This window comes from Camelus dromedarius, chromosome 6, assembly GCF_036321535.1.
Source record: "Camelus dromedarius isolate mCamDro1 chromosome 6, mCamDro1.pat, whole genome shotgun sequence".
Taxonomy (NCBI): domain Eukaryota; kingdom Metazoa; phylum Chordata; class Mammalia; order Artiodactyla; family Camelidae; genus Camelus; species Camelus dromedarius.
Window position 1 is genome coordinate 44585658 of NC_087441.1, and position 23478 is coordinate 44609135.

General features: G+C 42.7%; 1 protein-coding gene across 1 annotated transcript in view; it reads right to left on the minus strand.

The window, feature by feature from the left end:
- Positions 1-7224: 7224 nt before the first annotated feature.
- LOC105097150 (coiled-coil domain-containing protein 162) overlaps positions 7225-23478 on the minus strand; it is a 95048-nt gene continuing 78794 nt past the window's right edge. Inside the window, exons 21-30 of the mRNA XM_010989653.3 lie at positions 21570-21719; positions 20690-20743; positions 19876-20043; positions 17869-18021; positions 17492-17623; positions 16729-16881; positions 15293-15502; positions 13454-13574; positions 9203-9324; positions 7225-7423 (exon numbers count right to left, since the gene is read on the minus strand). Of these exons, the coding sequence (XP_010987955.3) occupies positions 7292-7423; positions 9203-9324; positions 13454-13574; positions 15293-15502; positions 16729-16881; positions 17492-17623; positions 17869-18021; positions 19876-20043; positions 20690-20743; positions 21570-21719 (1395 nt within the window). The 3' untranslated portion in view covers positions 7225-7291. The remainder of the gene's footprint in view (positions 7424-9202; positions 9325-13453; positions 13575-15292; positions 15503-16728; positions 16882-17491; positions 17624-17868; positions 18022-19875; positions 20044-20689; positions 20744-21569; positions 21720-23478) is intronic.

Here is a 23478-nt window from a genome sequence, read left to right on the forward strand (position 1 = left end):
GCTCTCTTAATTTGTGTAGATACCTATTGCTGCTGGTATTTACCTTCTGCCTAAAGGATGTTCTTTAACCTTGAACATTTCTGATTTTGATAGTAGAGGTATTATTGATGAATTCTTCCAGTTTTTGTGTGTCTGCCTTCGTTTCTGAAAAATGTTTTCATTGGATATAGAATTCTAGGTTGACATTTTTACTTTCATTGCTTTTATGATGTTGGTCCACTGTCTTCTGTGTGTCATGTCCTATAAGAAATCTGTCATCTTTATCTTTTGTTCTTCAGTACGTATCTTTTTTTTTCATCTGTTGCTTAAGATTTTCCTTCTTACCACTCATTTTGAGTATTTTGATTGTAGTATGCTGTGCTGTTTCTTGAGGTTTGTTGAGTTTCTTGGATCTGTGGTTTTTCATCAAATTTGGTAACTTTTCAACCATTATTTCTTTAAATACCGTTTTCTGCCCTCTCCATTCTCTCTGTAGGGTACTCTAATTACACAGAGACTGCTAGAAGGTAACTCACAACTCACCCATGCAGTGTTTGTTTTTTAAAAACATATTTTTCTGTTTCATATTGTTATTACCATCTTCAAGTTCTCTAATATTACCTTCTGCTACATCTAATCTGTTAATCTTACCCAGTGTGTTTTTCATTTCAGATATCTTCATTTTTAAAAGTTCAGTTTGGGTGTTTTTCATGTTTCTACACGTTATGTCTTTAGTTTTTGAACATACAGTGTAACAACTTTTAACGTGGATCAGTTTCTTTTGATTGATGTTTTTACTCATTGTAGGTCATATTTTCCTATTTCTTTGCATGCTTGGTAATTTTTTATTGCATGCCAGAGGTAAATTTAAACATGTTTGGTGCTGGTTGTTTTTGTGTTGGGATGTAGTTAAGTTTCTTAAACAGTTGGATCCTTTGAGGTCTTCCTTTTAGGCTTTGTTAGGTGAGAGCAGAGCATCATTTGTTCTAGGGCTCATTGCTCCCCAGTCCTGAGTACCCAGTGCCCCCTGGATTATTAGGCTTTCCCTTAACTTTAAGCTCCATATCTCAACCCAGGAGCTCTGCTGAGCTCTGCCTGGGTGTCCCCTTCCTGCATCATGGCTTAGAAATTCAAGGCAGTAAGCTGGGTCAATAGTTGCCTATCTTTCAGGGATCATTGTCCTTCTTTGCTTAAAGTCCAGTGTATTGAAAACCACTGTTTAATGTGTTTTGTCCAGTTTTTCATTTGTTTCAGGGTATATCCAGTCTCTTATTTCATCTTGGCCAGATAGGGATTTTAAAGTTTTAATTTTTAATTATTTAAGTAATAGATAAGTATATATCCTTGATTATTTTTTTTTGAAACTATTAAAGTCTGATTTGGCCATCCTTAGCCCTTTCCCCTTCCTCGCCCTCCCCCACTTTCCAGAGGTAATAACTAGAACTGGTTTGGTGTTAAACACTTCCCCTCAACAATTTATATACACATAACTAAGTGTAGCTTTAGAAAATATATGACGTGGATTTTTATTTTAACATTATCCTGCAACTTTTTTTCACTCATTAGCTATACCAGATTCTTAAGTTCTCTGTTGGTATATGTAGTGTGAATATCGTAAGTATCTACCTGTTGAAGGATGATTAGGTTTGCAATCTGTAGTTTATCCTGACAGTTTTGTGGGGAATATCTTTGTACCTGCTACCTGTTTGTGAATATTTCTCTAGAGTAAACAAGGAGAAGTGGACAGCTCTGTCAAAGGGGTTCCACTTTGAAAGTTTTAACACTGAGATTTCCTTCCAGTTTCCACCATCAGTTATCAGAGTGTTTTCTGTATCTTTACCATCTGATACTGGAAAAGTTAAATTTAAATATTCTGGTGAGTAGAATGATTTATTTGGTTGATATCATTAATTTGTCCTTCCTCTGTGAATTTCCTGTTTTTCTGTTTTCTTATTTTGTAGGCTTTTTAATCTTAAAATATGCTGGATGCTAAGCCATAGTCAATAGACTTTGTTCAGTCACTTATCTTCAAGTCTTTGATTACAGTGCCTGTATCAGCAGGAGACAGAAGCTATGTAATACGAGCAGTAAAAGTTTGATGTAAAAAAGTATTCACTATAGGAGAATAGATTGAATTGATGGGGCATATATGTAATATTTTAAAAAATAAAAATCTACAAAGCAGTGGAGATAACTCTCAAAAATATAGAAATGGTCAGTCTAGGAAATGGCCACTACATGTGCTCCCTCAGGCTGAATTCCAGAAATCATTAGCGAGGATACAATTGTGGCTCTTGAGATGAAGTCTATGGTAGTGTTAACTCCATCTGAGGTGTGCCAGGAAAGCTGTCTGTGAGGAGATGTTACACCAGTGGCAATCTGAAGTCATCCAACAAGGGAGTGCAGAGTAAGGTAACACTCCACTGCTGTGCTGTGTGCACTGTTAGAGCTGGGCACTGTGGGAGTCTGCCTGGAACCAGGAAGTGAAATCTCTGCAGTACTTTGTACTGACAAAATGGCATGCTACCTAGCAAAGAAGTATTCATATGGTCCAGCTCCATTTTCACCATGATAATGGACGGAGCAGGCAACAAGAGGGTAAGTTCATAGCCCTTGTTTCTAAATTTATGACCTTCCTCTATATTCTCAGTATTTCTTTTGCCTTTGGTAAAAACCTCAGTTGGTCAGGGTTTTTAATCCGGCAGAGTGACACAAGTGTTCATTACTGAGGGGTCTGAATCTTCCAGTTGTCCTGTGTAGTTTGGTCACTGTAGTTTTTCATTAACCTTTTTTTATTGGGTACAGAATTCTCAGGCACCCAGAGACTCCCGTGTTCCAGATACAGTTCTTGCCTCCATTATGTACCAGCAATACAGTCTCCCCTTGGTAATCAGGATTGATTGATCCAGGTGGTGGATCAATTTCTGCTGCCAATTGGTGTAGTGGCAAAGAATCCCTAGGTGCCCAAGTGGCAGTCTCACCTAGGTCAGTAGACCTGTTGTGTTCCTGGTTGAAGCATCCCTTGGAAACTAAGACCTTTAAACCAGCACAGTTCGAGGTTGCTGGGATGAGAAGTATAATCGTGAGAGGAGACACTCCCACTTATACCCCCTGATCTTGGACCCATATATTCATCTCAAACCATATGCCACTTCTAAGACAGAATTCCATCCTTTCAGGTTGGTAGCTCTGAACTGTTGTTATAACAATATTTGGTGAACTGTTCCACTTTTCAGTTAGACCAGCTATTTCTGGGTGTTGGAGTATGTTAATTTCACGAGCATGCATTCACTGAAGCATTTCCTTTTTTGTGAAATTGATTTGTTGGTTAGAAGAAACGGCATAGGAAATGCCATAATGGTGGATAAGGCATTCTGTGAATACAGGGATCAGGTGGTAGTGCTGGCAGAAGCATTACGGACAGTAAGGCAATCCATATTCAGAATGTCTGTTCTAGTGAAGTTGAATCTCTGCCCCATCTATGATGGAAGAGGTCCAGTGTAATCAGACTGCCACCAGGTGGATGGCTGTTACCCATGGAATTGGTGCCATATTGCAGCCTCAGTATTGGTCTCGACTCTTGACAGATGAGGCACTTGCCAGTAGTGCATACCAGCCTTAGCAAGGGGAAGTCCGTATTTTTGGACCCATTCAAAGCCTCTGTCTCTGCCACCAAGGCTGTGTTGTTCATGGATCCTTTGAGCAAGCCCTGGGGTAGCTGGGGAGTGAAGCTGACTAACACCCAGAATGCATTATTTTGTCCTATGGATTAATAAAAGCTTTCTCTGCTGTGGGTGATTTTTGATGGGCATTGACACGGGACATGAATATCTTCACAGTGCTTGCCCAGCCAGACTTCTTTGTCACCAAACTTTCAATCCTGTTTTGTCCCAAGTCCCTGACTATCCAGCAAAACCATCAGCAGCTGCCCAGGAGGTAGTATATAGCTGTACTTTTGGCCATCTCTCAGGTAAGACATAGTGGACAACCAAATGTACTCTCAAAGTTCTGGTCACAGGGAGGATTTTTTCACCATGGTCCTTCAGGTCTACCAGTGAGTGGTGCAGATGTCCACTCTTGGGTGGAACCAACATATGCAGACCTATCTATAAACCAGGCTTGATCCCCCCCCCCCCTTTCTTGGCCAGCTAGGTTTAGAAACACCTCAGGTGAGAGGTACAGATTTGAGAGAGAAGAGGCAGTGAAAGTTGGTCTTAAAAAAAAGTCTGAGCCATGTGTTCAAGGAAGCTATTTGTACCTTGCAGACAAGCTCAAGCAAACTAAGTCTGTTGTATACCATTTCCATTGGTGGTAGATTCCTGCTGTGCATGCCCAACCAAGTTTATGACTAAGTGGGTCCTGCAACACCCAAATTACGATGGGAAGTTCAGGCTACATGACCACCTTCTATCCCATGATTAGGCATTCAGTCTCTACCAAGGTCCAAAAGAGTAGTTACCGTCAGAAGAAGGCATAGATTTGCTCTAAAATCCTAGGAGTCTGCTCTGTGATTCTCCTCCTGGTGCTTGACAGAAGTTCCATACAATGTCCCTATATGCCTGGACACTTAGTGTCATTGGCTCTGCTGGATCATAGGACCAAAATGATAGAGCAGCTTATAGTGTAACTCAGATTCACAACAGGGCTGCCTTAAGAGGTTACCTGCTCAGAATTGGTAATCTTATGGATGACTGTCTAGGAGCATTCTCAAAGGCAGTATATGTTGCCTTCAAAATCCAAAAAGGCCTGAGCATCATGCCTCTTTTTCTGTGGTAACATCTTGTGAGATGAAGTAGTATGTCTTTCATCTTGGGGGTTCATCACTGAAACTTTGTTACGTGTTGGAGGACTTACCTTTCACCCTCTAGTTTTTAATGTTTTACCTCAGTACTTGATACTTGCAGCTCATCATATCCAGTCAGCATGCTGTTGTCAGTGTAGTGGAGCAGTGTGATGTTCTGTGGAATATCATGATCAAGGTCTCTCTGGACTCAATCCTGGCAGAAAGCAGAATTGACAAAGCCTTGAGGCAAGACTTTGAGGGTGTTCTGTGGTCCTGCCAGGTAAAAGCAAACTGCTTCTTGTGGTCTTTGCAATTTGGCATGGAGCAAAAGGCCTTATAACAGCATAGCAAGTGCCAAGGACATATCCATTTACCCCAGTAAAGATACTATATCTGGGGTAGCAGCTGTGATTGGAATCATTAACTGGTGAAGGGGTGGACCTGATAGTGCCTAGTCATTTTCCAAGACCCATCTGTTTCCTACGCAGGCCAAAGTGGTGTGTTAAGTGGTGTTGTGACAGGTATCACCACCCTCACTTCTTTCAAGTCTTTGATGGTGGCAATTAATCTGCAATTTCTGCAGTGTAATACTGCTTCTAGTTTACTTTCTTTATAGAAAGGGGAAGTTCCAGGGGCTTTTAATTATCCCTCCCTACAATAATGAGCCTTCAACTATTGGGTCAGAGGACCAATAATTGGAATCTGAAATATGGCTATTCCAGTTACACATTCAGGAAGTAGGGAAATAACCACACTGGACCAACTGGGTCTACTGTAATTTGGACCTGAGCTAAGACAACTCCTATCATCTCACCTTGTAAGCCTTCATTTTGATGAGCCATACTGGTGTTTTGGGTCCCCAGGAATTAGAATTAATTTAGAGGTAGTTCCTAGTAAACACCAAATAGGCTAGATGCTATTTCTTCCCTCCGAAGACTAGTCACTGTAGCAAATAATTATAGATCCTTAGGACAATGTTTGTAGGGAGACTTAAGATACGTGCATACAGCCATGGTGTAAGGTGGGGAATCTAACCTCCCCTGTAGTTAAAGGGCCCTGACCTGTGAATTGACGTAGGTCTGGAATCAGGGTGAGAGGCTGTGACTCTCCATTGTGCTGTCTCAAGTCAGGTTTTGGCTACCAGAGTTTTTCCTGTATAGATCAAGCAATATCCTTGTTGGCTGCCCATTTCATTTGTGGGGACTCATGACCACCAAAAATCTTTGTGTGCCAAGGCGTCCTGACTCCTCGTGTGTCCCTGCTGCCCTTTATAATAGATATCCCACTTTGTCTTTGGTGTTTGGCTTCTGCTACTGTGGAATTGCATCATCATTGAAATGAGAGCCCATCTCAACAGCAGTGAGAAACAAGATTGTGAACTCGGCTATCATCGTAATTTAGCATTCTGCCCCTTAAAATTTGTGCTTGATTTTTAGCAATATTATCTCCCTGACTACAAGAAATAAGAGATTTTTTAAAGGCTATTGTGAAAGCTCTCTGGTACTCAGACCATAATTTGAGCTAAGAATAAAGGACCCGAGCTTGTCATTTTCTTTCCTAAGTGCTGAAGTGCATTCAGAAAACTGCATCCGACACCGTAGTGTCTGTGGTCATCACTGACAAAGCTTAACATCTTGCCAGTTGGCAAAGAAGGAAATATTTACAGGGTCCAGGTTCATTATTTCACAGCAGAAAATGAAGGATGAATTTGGAGGTGAGAGGTCATAAATTGTTAAGTGGTATCATACCTGGTCATGCCGAATTTTTAGTTATGGTACCAGAGTCACCAATCATCTTGGTTTTTGCTTTTATGTTCTATTTCAGAAATAAGTTTGTATGTCTTTGCAAGTGTGTATGCATTTTGAACTTAATCCATTCAGCATTCATTGTGTATAGTGTAAGGTAATGATTTAATCTACTTTAAATAGACTCTCCCTTTTCTTTAATTTAAAAAGCTACATATATCATATGTAAATTTATGTATTTATGTTTCTCTGATCTCTTCTGTTCCATTCATCTATTTATTTATTCCTTTACCCAAGATAAACTTTCTTGTTTGAACAAAAAGACTCTGATTCAGACTTTACAAGTCTGAAGAGGGTTTTGCCATTTGTAGAAGAATAAAATTAGACTGTTAAGAGAGAATGATGTTCTTAAGTGCTTTGAAATTTACCTGGATCAGTGTCTGTTCTGGTTTTCCACTTGCTGGTAAATACTGTCAGGCAGCAATGCCTTCTCTCCTGGCTGTCCCACCTAATCAGTAACCCAAGGTAACCATTTGTATTAAGAGGCTGCTGGTTGACCAGAGGCAAGGCTCAGGTTGTAGAAATGCAAATCAACTCTCAGTGTTTTAAAATTCAGGGCCAAACCCTATTTTACCTGGGACATTCAGATGTAATCATCTCAGTCTTTCCATACTATCTTCACAGTACTGATAGTAAAAAATTAGATAAAAGGCTTAATGGAGTTTAGAATCATTTTTATTCATTCAAATGCTCATAGAAATAAAACTTGGAAAAAGGATATATGTTACCAATCAGGCCTGAATGGGATTCTGGATGGATCCGTTTTGACTTGAAAAGCTGAAAGTTGGACATTTTCTGCCACATTGGGTAGGAAGACATGGTCATTTCTTTTTTTGTGTTTAATAGGTGCAGGTACCTGCAATATAAATATTAAGTAGATATTGGAGACTTTACAAAAGATGGTGAATAATTCTTAATCATAGCATCACTACAAGTCACTGTTACAAGACCAAGATCATTGGTTCAGTCTAGGTTGGGCCTTTTAGTGTGCCTTCCTGTACATATTTTGCCTCTTACTATAGAGGGAACTGGTCAGGATTGAATCCATCAATGGAAAGCCATTTCCAGCTAAGAAAGGACAGATAGCTTGTATTTGGAGTAATCTAAAAATTCTTTAACATTTTATCATTTGTGTTAGTGCAGTGCTACTTTTTAAAAGAAAATCATTGGTGGTCTTATATTCCAGCCATGTATAAATTCTTTTTAATCTATTTATCTGACTTACCTCATAGGCCTTGCTTAAGAAGTGAGACCTTAGATTTGAAGAGGACCCAACTAATTTTGTGCTTTTCCTGGACCTCAGGCTTTTTGCTTGGGGTCTCTATACTGTACACAAGCCAGTGGGCCCTCAAGACACTTCCTTACTTATTAGGGCTTATTTATTTAGTAAGGCAATATAGCCAACAGTTAGCCTTAGACCATTACCCTTCTAAATCTTTGAAACCTAGTGAATCTCCACTAATGTACTTAGTTACTTAGCAGCCTTCTCAGCTATGAGTTTTGATCACCAATCTGCTGCACAGTAGGAACATTTGCTTTGGGGAGTGAAATGGGGGTGGAGTGAATCTTAAAAGCCCTTGTGGTTCCATACAGATCAACTGAACATTGCTAAGAGCTTTTGTAGAAACTGACACATACTAGAATTTCACCTTCTGATGAAAGATGACTGACAGATTGATGGGTCAAGCAAATGGTGGGCATTAATAATGCAGTCCTATTTGGTCAAGGATCTCAATTGGGTATGTTCCTGACTTGCTTCTTCCCTTTCTGTGTGTGGTCCCTTAACTGTATATTTAGAAATCCTACAACAAACTTTTGGTCCAATAACTAAACCATCGGCTTCAGAATTACACCTTCAAAAGAGGCGTAAGGATGGCATATTTTCTCTGACAATGAATAATTTTTCCCCCTAATTTTTCTCATGATAAGAGGGAAGAAATTCTTAAATGTGTGATTAGATATATAAATCTGGAGAAGATTCTAGAAAACAATGAAGCAAAGAGTATAATACTCATTAAAATAGTACAGAGAAGGCAGTGAAAGAGGGTGTAAATGGTGTTTTACGTAAACTCAAAGCTGAAATATTAAAAGAAAATTCTTCAGATATGTGCTATGCTTCAATCTAACCTACATTCCAGGAATTTTCTTGGGAGGGTAGATTTCTCACTTGTTTTAAAATGACTTTTGAAACTATTTCTGCTCTGCCAAGGAACTCAGATAAAGGCTCTGATGCTGCTGGTTAATTACTGTTGATGACTGAAAAACAAGAAGAAATTCAGGAACAGAACACAGCAAGGTGCTGGTACTGATGTCCACACTCATTTACTGATGTACTGAGTAAGTGCTTTTGGGCTTGTTTCAACATCAGAATGTTATTATTGAGGAGTGGCGTCAGCAAGATGGCATAATAGGAAGCCCTGGACCCTCCTTCCCCCATAAACACAGTGATTCAGCAAGAGTTCATGGACAAATTCCCTTTATGAGAAACCCAGAATTCTGTCATCCAGACCCAAGTACTGAGATAAGATCCTGATATATAATTTTTTAATGTAAATTTGAAGTAACCCTAAATCTATAATTTCATATTTATAATTTTCATTGTTGCAACTACATAATCAATTTTATCATTACTTACAGTCTTTGGCCTTTGAATCCTTATTTTATTGCCCATAAGATCAGTCTTTAAAAGGTGTTGCTGGGAGTATCTGGATGATGTGGAAGCAGAATGTAGGGAGTAGTGAGTCTGGGATATAAGGCCTATAATGTGAAAAAGGTTAAGTTATATCTCTGGTTGTAACGTACAGGCCTAGATTCAATCCATAAAATTTTATAGATTAAAATGGGCATCTGATTCAGCTTCATCAATTTTGAGTGATGATGTCAAAACCAGGATGAAGTCTTTAGCCTGAGGGTCACATGAAAGAGAAAGTGAAAGAGATGATGGGTTACTTGGACTTGTGGGTGAAAGTGGACTGAGCAATATTTAAGGATATATTAATAGGACTTGGCAATTAACTGGATTTGCAGGGTGAAGAAGAATAGTTCCCAAATTTCTGGCTCAAGCAGTTGGACAGATGTTAGTTTTATTTTATGGTGGATTTTGTGATCATGGCATATACCTGCTCAATAAGTCATTGTTGGTTATAAGATCAGAAGGATAGGTGGGAAATACATGTATGTAGAGAGGAAGCGGATAAAGATTAGCTCAAGGCCTCTGAAAAGGCAGGGGCCCATGGATCCTGTTCACAGGGATTGTCCCACAGAAGAAAAGGGGCATCTTATCCACTTTAACAGGAGGGAGGGAGTAGCAGCTGAGTATAGATGTAGGTAGGCTGGGGACAAGTAGAGGGAGTTCCCATTGGATGGAAGAGGAGGATTGTGAAGGACTGAAGAGACCAGGAAAATTTAAAATAGTTGCTGCATTATAATAACTTTAAATGGAGTATGAGCTATAAAAATATTGAATCACTATGTTGCACACCTGAAACTACCATGATATTGTAAATCAACTATACTTCAGTTAAAATAAAAAAATAAAATAGGTGCTGTGAAGAGTGAGTGAGGCTGACCCCACCCTCAGCTGTAGGGGATAACATGAGCTAGGCGTAAGCCCACCAGCCATTTTACTACCCAGCTTCAGTGATTTGTCCAAAATTGGTCACATGACCCACATTAGCCTGGTCAAAACCTGATTCTTTTTAATTGTCCCCTCTCCACACTGCACTCCTGTGATGTGAGCTTGAACACAGGTTGGAAGCCACGGAGGTGGCAGCCCTCTTGCTTCCTGGGGCTCCACTTCCCCTGTGCTCTTAGCACGCTTAGGGCCCAGAGCTGCAGGGAAATCAGTCCTCAAGAAATAGTTCATGGGCAATCTACCCAGGCAATAGAAATAAAAGCAGAAATAAACAATGGGACCTGATTAAACTTCTAAGCTTTGCACAGCAAAGGAAACCATAAGTAAAACAAAATGACAACCTCTGGAATGGGAGAAAATATTTGCAAATGATGCCACTGACAAAAATTTCATTTCCAGAATATATAAACAGTGCATACAACTTAATACCCAAAAAACAACCCAATCCAAAAATGGACAGAAAACCCAAACAAGCAATTCTCCAGTGAAGACATACAAATGGCCAATAGGCACATGAAAAAGTGCTCAATAATTACCAGAGAACTGCAAATCAAAACTACAATGAGGTATCACCTCACACCAGTCAGAATGGCCAATGGCCATCCTTAAAAAGTCCACAAATGACAAATTCTAGAGAGGATGTGGAGAAAAGGGAACCCTCCTACATTGCTGGTGGGAATGCAGTTTGGTGCAGCCCTTACAGAAAACAGTATGGAGATTCCTCAAAAAACTAAAAATAGACTTACCATATGATCCAGCAGTCCCACTCCTGGGTATATATCTGGAGGGAACTCTAATTTGAAAAGATACATGTACCCCAATGTTCACATCAGCACTATTTACAGTAGCCAAGACATGGAAGCAACCTAAATGTCTATGGACAGTGACTGGATAAAGAAGCTGTGGTTTATACAATAGAATACTACTACGCCATTCAAAGAATAAAATAATGTCATTTGCACCAACATAGATGGACCTAGAGATCGTCATTCTAACTGAAGTAAACCAGAAAGAGAAAGAAAAATACCATATGAAATCACTCATATGTGATATCTGTTTTAAAAAAAGAGGACACTAAGAGGACATTAATGAACTCATCTACAAAACAGACAGACTTGCAAACATAGTAAACAATCTTATGGTCACTGGGGGAAAGAGGGTGGGAAGGGATAAATTTGGGAGTTTGAGATTTGCAGATGTTAGCCACTATATATAAAAACATTAAAAAAATTTCTGTATAGCACAAGGAACTATATTCAATATCTTATAATAACCTTTTATGAAAATAAATATATGTATGTATATGCATGACTGGGACATTGTGCTGTACACCAGAAAATGACACATTGTAACTGACTGTACTTCACTTTAAATAAATAAATAAAAATAAAAAATAAAATTGCTTCCAGGTCCAGGGGAAAAAGAAGAAAATAGTTCAAACCTCGATCAAGCCAACTTAAGCAAGTCTACCTCTGAACATTTCAGTTTTGTGAGCCAGTAATTTCTCCGCTGCTGGGACCCGAACATGCAGGGATTTCATTTTTTTTTAAAGCATTTTTTTTTGGTTAATACGTCTTTATTAATTGAAGTATATACTCAGTTACAGTGTATCAATTTCTGATGTACTGCATAATGTTTCAGTCATACATATACATACAAATATTCGTTTTTGTATTATTTTTCATTATAGGTTTCTTAAGCATTTTGAGAGTAACTGCACTAGAACAAATTGCAATTTCTCAGGCCCCACTGTCAGGGCCCAGGCAGTGGGCACAGAGGCAGGACAGAGCACCCTTGGCTTCTGAGAGTCCAGTTTTGCTCTTAGAAAATCTGAAGTATCTTGATCTTTGCTTGATATTTGGAAATGATCTTTCTGCTTCTGATAGACTGTTTTCTCACATCATTCACACTAGGAAGTGACAAAAGGAAACACAGACAAGGACACACATGTATCGAAGTGTAATAAACAACATTTGCAAAATGATCTAGTGCTACTATACAATGTGGCAGACAGTCATTAGAATACACCTTTGAGGTGGGTATTTCACAGGCGAAGTAACCTGTCCAAGGTCACAGCTAGCAGTGACAGGGGCAGGATTTGAACCTTAGCTGTCTTACTCCAAAGTCCACAGCCTCAACCATCAGGCTACACTGTAGAACAGAAAGAAGAGGTTTGGCTGATCTTAATAATAGGCTGATCATGGTTACTCATACTGGGTGATATTTTTGATAGATCTGGACGAGAACTTCCTCATCTTAAAGGGGAGGAAGCTAGTTTCAAGATGTCTGAGTCTGGCCTCTGCTCCATTGCTGCTTGCTGGCTGCACTGTCCAGAGTGCTGTTTTGATTGCTATTTCCATAGGACTCCTCAAGCCCCCAGGACCCAAGAATCTACAAGTAACATCTGAGAAATGTGGTCATTAATGTCCTGTCCAGGAGGAAGAAATTTTCCTTTACCCTTCTAGGTTCTTCTGGCTAGTCTAAGAATTAAATTGACATGAAATTGATTAACAGGAGAAGATCAAACAAACGTTTAATAACATGTATACCTGGGAGAGGCCCAGGAGAACTGAATAACTTGCCAAAATTGCTGAAGCCCTCACCTTAAATACCATCCTCAGCTAAAGCCCGAAGAGGCTGCTGACGGTCGGGGAAAGTCAGCCATGGGAGGTTACCCAGAAAAGCACAATAAACAACGATCAGTTGGTTATACATACTTGTCTTTTCCATTGATAAGTTTCTAGAGGTTTGGTCATTCTCTTCCTGGCACAGAAGAGGGAGACATCCCTACAAATGGAGGTTTCCCTTACAAATATAATAAATGTTTCTTACAAAAAGGCAACTCTTGGTTGATTTTCAGAGCCCTTCCCATGTCTGCTGTTTCTCAAAAAATAATCAACTTAAAACAATATGCCAAAGACATATCTTAGGGTGGCAAATTCTGCTCCCCTATAGTCCCAAGGTGTTAAAGTGTATTAATATCCAGTGAAGTACCCAATGTTCTTTAGGTGATATATTACACCTAGAGCCAGTTTTTATGATTGAAATCTTTTAGTGCCGCATGTCAGTACACCAAGGTGAACTAAAGTAGAGTTCTGACTGCAAATCAGAGTGAAGGTTCATTCATTCACTCAATAAACATGGAGCACCCACTCAATAACCACTGAATTGTTATCGTTGGTCCCTGAGACCCTCCTTCAATTCAGACCAGACCCTGGACGCTTATTCTACACAGAGTAGGGGTATCCTTACCGCCTGGTGAGTTCACCTGGTCCAACAATCGCTCAGCATCATTAAGCTGACTCTGCAGCTCTTTTACCCGCTGGAAAGCGTCCACCTTCACACTGCGCTCCTGGGCAAGCCGGCTTCTCATCTGAAGGGAAAAGCACGTGGGAAGCAGAGATGCTTTTTGGTGCACACTTTAGTTCCCTGGGAGGGGCAGGGGTGGGGAAGGGCGGCTTCTAGGGAGAGTGTGGGTCCCAGGTTACCCCAGAATATAAGTCATGAAGTCCTGGTCAGGCTGAACTCAGCCTTCTGAGAATGAAGAGCTCTAGGAAGGCCAAGAACTTGAAAGAGGAACAGAGGCCTTGAAACCCTTTATTACCTTATAATAGCCAGGAGTTTACTCACAAAAGTTATATTTTTTATGTTTATTTCACCAGAGGGAAGCGGGGGCGGGGAGCCAGTTCACAGAGGACCTTGTGGGCCAAGCCAGGCATCTACCACCCCAAAGACCTGTGGGAAACCCTGGATGGCTTCAAGCCAAGACTTGATCTCCCAGATCTCAACCCTGAGTTCAGCTCATCTGCAGGGAATGCCCTGGCCACCATCTCCAGGCCTGACACAAGGCCCACACCTGGAGGCAAACTGTTTAATCTCTCCTGGCGCTCCTGACCCCAAGTCCCCTTGGCCAGGGAGTCACTGGGTCCAAAATGCACCTCACCTGCAGAGGTCACAGGTATTTCTCTTTTTAAATTTATGTCTATCATCTCCTAATTGTTTTTAATGATAGAAAAGTAATAGTGTAATGGGTTGAATAGTGTACCCCACAAAGTCATGTTCACCTGAAACCTCAAAATGTGACCTCGTTTGGAAATAGAGTCTTTGCAGATGTAATTAAGATGAAGTCATACTGCATTAAGGGTGGGCCCTAAATCCCATGTTGATGTCCTTACAAAAAGTGGAGAGGGTACCCACACACAGAGACACAGGGAAGAGGCCATGTGACGAGGGAGGCAGGGAGTGGGGAGCTGTGGCTACAGGCTGAGGAATGTCAGCCACTGCCTGCAGCCCCCAGAAGCTACAAGAGGCATGGAAAAGGCTCTTCCAGAGCCTCCTAAAGGAACCAACGCCTTGATTTCAGACTCTGGCCTCCTGAACTGTGAGAGGATAAAACTTTTATCCTTTTTTCTGGTCATTTATTTTTATAGAATTCTCCTTACTAATCTCCCCCTTGAGTACTTGAAACACTTGGCCAATAATTTAACTTTCCCATTTCTGTTTCCTAATATCTCTGGTGAATTAAGTGATTTATTCATTCAATGAATACCTGTGAAGCACCAGCCCTGGAAAGTGCTAGGTTTTTTCTCCCCTTTTGTGTTGAAATACATTCTGTGGTCCCCTTTGTTGAAATTTGCATGAGTTCACATTTACATTATATTATTTCCTCCTCTTTTTTTTTTCTTAATAAAAACATATTGTGTCTGGAAACCACTTCTGCCTTTCCTTTTTTATCTCTGCAGTTCCAGAAACACCATGAATAAAATCCCTTATAATAGCCTCCATAACACTTGCTGCCTTTCCGGATTGTCAGAATTTTCTAAAGGATCCCTTCTAGTTCAAACATTAGAGCTGGGTAGAAATACATTTTTCTAGTGGTTAGAAAGGTGCTAAGATCTGGGCCTGGAAGCGGTCAAGCCATCATCTTTCACCATAGGCAGCCTGAGCAATCGCCCAGGTGTAGATATTTCCACGCCCAAGGTGGGCCTGGCGGTGACAGAGGGGAGGAGCACCGCTGTGGAGGCATGAGAGGCCTGGAAGAGACGGGAAGAATGAAACGGCACCCCGGTTTGCCAGCCTCACTGGACTCACCTGTCGCAGTTCTCTCTGAATTTTCTTCTGCTGGAGCTGGTCCAGTTTAGAGGCCCTCTCGGCCTCTTCAGTAAGGAGCTGCAGGTGCTGTTCTTTCTGCTCCACATCCTCCAGCAGCTTCTCCATGCTGGAGGATTTCATTAAATCCAGCTGCTGCCGGTGGCGAGCTTCCTGGGTCGCTCTGTGTTCTAACTCTTTCAGCAGTTGAGCCTGTGGCAGGAAAAGGCCAAAGGGGACAGAAAGAGGCAGTTTTTTCTTCTCAGCAGAAGGCAGGGAATGAGAGATTGACCAACACAACCATCCCCTCCCTTAGCGCCCAGGGGCAGAACTGGGTGGAGCTGGGTGCCACGGCCCAGCTGTCCCGTGTAAGCCCCAAGGCAACAGTCGGGGGTTGGGGGGAACAAGACAAAACAAGGAAACCACAGAAGCCAGGCAAGTGGTAAGGCCACTCTCCAGCAATACCAGGTTAAATCATTTGGTCTCTTATTACCACAATTGGATGCTAATGTGTATGTTAGATAACTTATTAACCAAATAGTCTTATCTATCAAAACTGTATTTGCACTATCACTGAGCCTTAATCGTACAATAGCAGTGGAAGGGGAAGGGAGGTGTTAATCTTGCCTCTGTTTTGATTTTCAAAGTAGCTTTCGGGGAAGCCAGATTCCAGATGGTTAGAAAAGGAAAAAAGTAGTAATAAAATTGTTCTGTTCTGAAATTTTCCAGTAGTCACTAGATGGTCGACCCTTAATTATAATATTAATAATGTTGATTAATATTTGTATGGTAACTTTACATAATTATACATCATAATTCACCTGGCACACAATAATGGAGGAATTAGGATCCAAAAGGAACAGATTATATTTTATGTTTTAAAAATAAGCCCAGTTTCCCAGGCTGTTATTTCTGTAAATCTTGATCTCTCTGCTTCATTCTTGCTCAGAGAGTTGGCACAGTTATTAAGAGCGCAGACTTAAAAAACCTTTATTTTGGTTCCCACCCCTACAGAGCAGCAGTAACTTCTGAAATTAAGACTTAGCGTGGGTCATCAGGAAAGGAACCAAGACTCTCTGCTGATGGCCACACTTGTGGAAAGCGTGCTTGGAGCATGAAAGGCATGTGTTAGAGGCCCAGACCCAGACCCCACGATGCCCTCTGGGTAAAAAGATCCTCAGAGAAACACACACACAGAAAACAATCTTAGGTATGAGTAATATTTCACCATCTTAGCCAAATATGAATAAGAACAAAGCCTTTTAGCCACTGCCCCTGGTTTCTGGGCTAGAAAGGAGGGAACAGGGGAGCCGAGGTCCAGGCCATCTTTCTCTGGCCATGTGGCACTCTGGGGACAGCTACAGGCAGCAAGGTGCCGCTTCTGGTCGCCAGACTGTGTTCAAAGAGAGGGAGGAAGAGGGGTTCGGAGGCTCAGGTACCTGGTTCTCCTGCTGCCTGCACACCCTCGCGTTGTCGGCCTGAGCCCTGGCCAAGGCCTGCCGCAGAGCCAACAGCTGTTGACGAAACAGAGTCACTTCGTGTTCTGCCATTAGCTTGACGCTCAAACACTCTTTTTTACTTTGCATAGCTTCCTGTGAACATCCCAAACACAGTAAGGCAAGAGATAAGTTTCGTCTCCTTATTTTCAGTTTCACAACCAGCCTCCAAACCACAGCATCATCTACTGTTTTTTTAAAGTTTCTGGTAGAACAGAGCTCCTGCTGGTCACTTGCCTCCATGATGTCAATGAAGAAGAGTGTGACAGATCAGAGTAAATAAAGACTTTCAGAAACAGTAAGGAAAAGTTTCCAAACCACTATTGATATGTGCTTTGGTTTCAATTTGCCTTAAAGCCAATGTTCCACTTATCGTTATTTCATTTTCTGCAAATAATCTTGTTGGAAACTCAGATTGGCAGTGTTTTGACACGGCTGCCAGCACTTGGTAAAGTCTCTCCTTCCATCTTTTCCCTTCCCTTGTGCTAAACTCTCTCCTCTCTTCTCCCATTTGCTTGTCATTTGCTTCTGGCTCTTTCCCGTTTCTCCCGGGGCTCTGACCTTGCCCTCTCCCAGGAACACTTCCCAGCTGTCGGATCCTTTAGGAGGGTCGGACTTGCTACCTGACACCAGTGCAGCTGCTGCAGCCCAGGGGACCAGGCTGCCCCAGCCCCGGGCCGGGCCTCCCTTCCTCCCCCAGTCTCACCTCCTCGGCCCTCCTCAGCTGGCCCCGGAAGCGCGCCTGCTGCACTGCCAGCCTCCAGTGGCCCAGGCTCCTCACTTTGCACACCAGGGCGGCCAGGCTGCTGTTGTTCTGCTCCAGGACTCGCAGCTGCTCCTGCTTAGAAGGCTCACTTTCAGAAAAGGCTGCCCCGAGCACTTTTCTTGGGAAGGGCATGAATCCTGACATCAGAAACATGCCTTCCAGAAGATGAGACAATTGTGCAGTAAGCCCCAGTGCCTTTAAATGACTGAAGCAAAGCTCTCTCAGGGGAACAGGACCAGAATGCAAAGAGAGTGGGGTCAGATGCTAGGGTTAAATGCTGACTGCCCCCCACCCCCTAGCTAAATGAGACCACATACTTCAGCTGCGTTTTCTTTCATTTCTTCCTCAGGTCTGGCAGAGCCCCATTTTTTCTTTAGGTCCTTCATGTTGTCAATCCCTTCTGTCCTTACTTCACCGATGAGCTCGCACACTTTCTGGATCAAATTAAGCTGATTCTCATCCAGTTTCTCCTGCAAATTGCAGAAATCAAGTTCAGGAAGCGCAGTTGAAGAAGAGTCCTTTTGCCATCTAAGATCCAGCTTTCAGAAATGATTTCACATTAAAACACCATCCACCCAAACAATGATTCCATCGAGTACTGCCTGGAAGTCTCTCTAGTGGCCCCTTTAGTGCTCTCTTCAACCCTCAGGGCTGCATCATATGGACACCTGCACATCTTAGAGCCTGCTGCCAATGTCAGGCACCGAGGCAAGTTGAGCCATCGAAGAGGGAGGTCACGGGTGAAAAACTGAATCGCACCCCCAACCCCTTCACCCCAAACACACGCAAAGGGTTACTTGGGAATTTGAACCTAGGGCCTTTTGCTCTCAGGTTGACTCAGCAGTATCTGACCAGATAAGACACTGTCCATGAGCCGCTAACAGGGAACTCCATTAAAAATAGGTAAGGTAGAGGGAGGAATCAGGCTGGTTGTCTTCCTCCTCAGCACCAGCAGGTATCTCATTGTGAAACAGCCCTTCTGGATGGTTATGGCTGGTGGCTAAATGGTGAAACAGCTTGATCACTGGGAAGTACAACTGGAGACCCAGCATCCTTGGGTGAGGGGTGAGTGTGGGGTGTCCTTTCATCTCTGAACCACCTCCCTGGAGAGGAAACAGGAGGTTAGCGCCAGCTGGGGAACCACAGCAGGAAGTCTGGCTACTGGCCACACAGCAAAAGCTTCAGCACCTTCTTGGGGCCCTGGGGTAGAACAGGAATTCCCTATTTTCAGGGGCTTGTGGAACTAATTGAGCCTGGGAGAAGTAGAGAGTGTACCTTTTGTCTAGGAATCTGGCAGAAGCCAAAAAGAAATTTTTCAACAATTTCACACCCAAAAGATGGCTTAGTAAATTCCAGACTTCACTGTGTGCTCACCCTTCTCCCACAGCACCAGGCCCCAATGCATGTTGGTTTGGCTCCTTTCATGTTTGTAAGCATTTGTATTTTGTGGACATTTTCCAGTAAAAAGGAATGTCCAATCCTCTCTGGAATGACCAGGCCAAGGGAGAGCATCAGTGGAAACTCCTTTCAATGGAATGACTCCAAGGATCACCCTAGAATTCCCCAGGAGAGACAGTGAAGGCCCCCAAAATCTCTAGGGAACATCCAATAGCAGGGAAGGGGGTAGTTTTGGGGGAAGCTGTGGACTTGGAGGTGGTAGGTTTGTAATGAAATTCACACTTGTGGGGCAGCTGGACCAGGCTCCGTGATGGCCCATTTTAGGCATGAGGTCTCCATCTTAAAACTGCTCAGACACCATAAGAAAGTGAAGGGCTTCCACAGTGCTGTGGGCACATGGCACCCACCACTCCTCTCCTGGATGGGCCTTCACTGGCAGGTCAGCAGGGTGTGAGAGAAAGGATGGTGGGCGTTTTGAGGGTTGGAAAATCTCCAAAAGCTGATTCAAATTCTGGATCTGCCCACTGAGCTGTCGGCAGGTGCCTGTTGCTACCTACACTGGGGTTTGGCCTGCCCAGAGCACTGTGTTGTCCATTTTAGATGGTCACTGAATAGGCAGAACAGTGACATAAACTGCTAGTTTTGCAGAAGACGGATCCCCCTTCCCTGACCAACAATCAGATGGCAACAATGGCAGGAGAGTGAGGAAAAAAGCAAATATCTAAATTATTTAAAATTCAGTGCCTATTGTGGTAAAATAACGACCACCCATCGCTGACTGTCTTCAGTGAAAGCCTGGAGCTGGAGAATTCTCTTGGCGCCACTGAGCCCATTCTGTCACGATCCCTCTGTGTGCAGCCACCGCAGGGGTCAGGTGTGCCCAGGGCCCACCAGGACTGACCAGACGTCCGACACCAGTCACTTACTTTGATGTGCAAACACGTCACAAACAAAGCTTGGACCAGGGCTTCATATTCTTCTTGGACTTCTTTTCTAATCTGCTTTTTGAGATTCAGATTCTCCTCCTCCAAATCCGTGAGCTGGGCTCTCAGGGCAGTGATTTCCATGATCATGTTGTGACTGAGCTCTGCAACCTAGCGGCAGAAGTGTTTTTTTTTAATGGAAAATCATTCAGGAATTCCAAACTGCCCAGAACAGTTCCTCATATATGAATGTTGAATTTGCACTTCGCTTTGAACCTAATGAAGAGGTGGATCTCCTATTGTGCAGGTGTGGGTGGAAGAAGCTGAGGCTGGTTTAAGGGTCTAAGGCATGTAATAGGTGCTCAGTAAATGGCTGCTGAATGAATGAGCCCAGAGGAGATGTCCCTTAAGCACTTTTCATTTGGAGAGAATACTTCAGCTGTCTTGGCCTCCATTTCCAAACCGGCCTTTCCTTGACACCTTAACCTAAATATTTCTTCGTCAGAAGGCACATTGGCCTTAAAGGAAAACAGCAGCAACAACAACAAAACCCCCAAGCTCCTAAATATAATAACAGAAAGAAAAAACAAATCAATAAAAAATAACAAAAGCCACCAAAAAACTTAAAAAAAAAAAGTGCTCATTGCCTAAAAGTGCAGCACACTCCTTGAATGTCTCTGCAGTGGACCCATCACTGAAGGGACTTTTACAGAAAGGGGCATGAGAAAGTGACACGAGGAAGTCCCATGTCTGGCTCCTGCTGAGATTGTGGACTTGAGAGTGGAGAAGAGAACCTCTTTAGTGATAACTGGCCTACCTGACCAGCACTGCTTTCAGGTGGACTCTGACCTCTTCGCATGATGCCTAATTCCTAAGAGAAGAAAGCAGTGCATCACCAAACTCCAACATTTATTCAGTTCAACACGCTCCAAACACCTCTTATTTGTGCTACTGGTGCCTCATTCTGAGCTCCTCAGGCTCTGCCTGGAGCCAGGACCATGCTTGCTGCCCCCCAGACTTCAGGAAGCATCACAAGACAGCATCAGCGCCCACGTATCCCCATTGGTGCAGAGGCCTCAGCCGTGGGGCAAGTCAGACTGAGCACAAAGCTAAGATCATGTGATATTTTAATGCTTCATTTGATTTTTTTAAATACTTTTGCACTTTTCTTATGTACAAAGACTACTCTGGACCTCTGACGCAATCCATTTCAAAGCAGTGTGTAATCTAGGGCAGGAGAAGTGACTCATGGATCCAACCTGTGGGATCTCATTTTAAGAAGTCTCATGGATGAGACCCATGCTGTGCCTCCAGAAGACAGAGTTTACTCAAGGACTCTGGCTTCTTTGCTGGACCAGGAACAGCACAAGATCCCTTGTGTTTGCTGAGGGTGGGAAGGTCAGCTATGCACCTTCCCTGGGGGGGTCAGCTCCTTTGTCCCTCACCTCTTATATTCCCCTCTGGACACTACCAAAGCACACAACCTAGTGTTGGTGGTGCCATCTCCTTCACCACTGAGAATACCAGAGCCCAAGAAAATGAGCCAAAGAGAAGAGAAATTTGGAGAGTACCATTTATCCTCATTTCTCACATAAGAACACCTCCCTGGACCCTGTTTTACTGTCTCTTCAGAGTGACTCCTGTGCCTCCCTTCCCAGACCTTCCCCAACGCAGTTCTCATCTGTCTGGGAACGTACTTGCTCCTTCTGGCGGAGCTTCTGCCTCGCATGCTCCAACAAGTGCTCGTAACACATGGAGTAGCTCTCGAAGTTGCTGCGTTCTCTGGCCATCACATCACAGCCCAGGGAAAGGAGGCAGGCCTCGAGGTGGTCTTTACTGAAAGTGATCTGAAAAGGAAGGGGCATCGTTCACAGCAGCTCCAGCAGGGCAGCCCCACCATGGCAGGGCTCATGGCTCACATTGTCTTGGCTCACAGACCCACCTCCATTTCTCCTCCACAGAGAAACAGCAGCTCCAGCCTTGTACACCTCTCTTTCAGGTCTGCTCTTAACATTTGCAGGGCCAGGGACGAGCGTACAAATGGAGGCCCATGTGCCATATGTCTAAGTGTCCTAAATATTGTAAGGTTACAAATCAAACTATTAAAATGAAAATGTTTGGGGGGAGGTTATAGCTCAGTGGTAGAGTGCATGCTTAGCATGCACAAAGTCCTAGGTTCAATCCCTAGTACCTCCTCTAAAAATAAATAAACTGATTACCTTCCCACCTAAAAAGAAGAAGAAGAAGAGGAAGGGGAAGGGGAAAGAGGAGAAGGAGGAAAAGAAGAAGAAGGAGGAGGAGAAGGAGGAGAAGGAGGAGAAGAAGAAAAAGAAAAAGAAAAAGAAAAAGAAAAAGAAAAAGTTTAACTGTCTTACTTTGAAGACTACACTGGGTTCTATGCTGAAGTATAATGACTTGGGGAGAGCTGGTCCCCAACAGTTTGACCCCATTCGCTTCCTATCTTTGGTGTCACATCACATCACACTGTTGGCGGGAGGGCTGCATATGCATATGTAAGCAGGCAGCCTAGCCACCCACTCCGCTGCACTGCTGCCCTTGCCCATGCCCCAGGCAAGGGTGTGCACACTGGTGGTGAGGCCCGCTCTCCCTCTGGGGAAGATGATCTGGGGAAGAGGCCTTGGATTCAGGGAATTCCAGGGTCCCAGATATCTGGAGCACTGTCCAGAAGGAAGACCAGGAAAGGAAACCATAAACAAAATAAAAAGACAACCTATGGAATGGGAGAAAATATTTGCAAATGATGTGACTGACAAGGGCTTAACTTCCAAAATATACAAAGAGTTCATAGAACTCAATAACAAAAAACAATCTAATCCAAAAATGGGCAGAAGATTTAAACAAACATTTCTCCAATGAAGACATGCAAATGGCCAATAGGCACGTGAAAAGATGCTCAATATTGCTAATTATCAAAGAAATGCAAATCAAAACTACAGTGAGGTTTCACCTCACCCTGGTCAGAATGGCCATTATTAAAAGTCCACAAATGATAAATGCTGGAGAGGATGTGGAGAAAAGGGATGGGAGTGTGCATTGGTGCAGCCACTATGGAAAACAATATGGAGAATCCTTAAAAAACTAAAAATAGTTACCATATGATCCAGCAATCCCACTCCCAGGCATATATCCAGAGGAAACTCCACTTCAAAAAGATACAAGTACCCCAATGTTCATAGCAGCACTATTTACAGTAGCCAAGACGTGGAAGAAACCTCAATGTTTATCAACAGATGATTGGCTACAATGGAATACTACATAGCCATAAAAAAGAATGAAGTGATGCCATTTGCAGCAACATAGATGGACCTAGAGATTATCATACTAAGTGAAATAAATCAGAAAGACAAATACCATCTGATATCACTTATATGTGAAATCTAATATTTGACATGAACTTATTTACAAAATAGAAACAGACTCACAGACATAGAAAACAAGCTTATGTTTACCAAAGGGGAAGTAGGGGGAGGGATAAATTAGGAGTTTGGGATTAGCAGATACATCTACTATATATAAAACAGATAAACAGTGAGGTCCTACAGTATAACAGGGAACTATATTCAATATCCTGTAATAAACCATAAT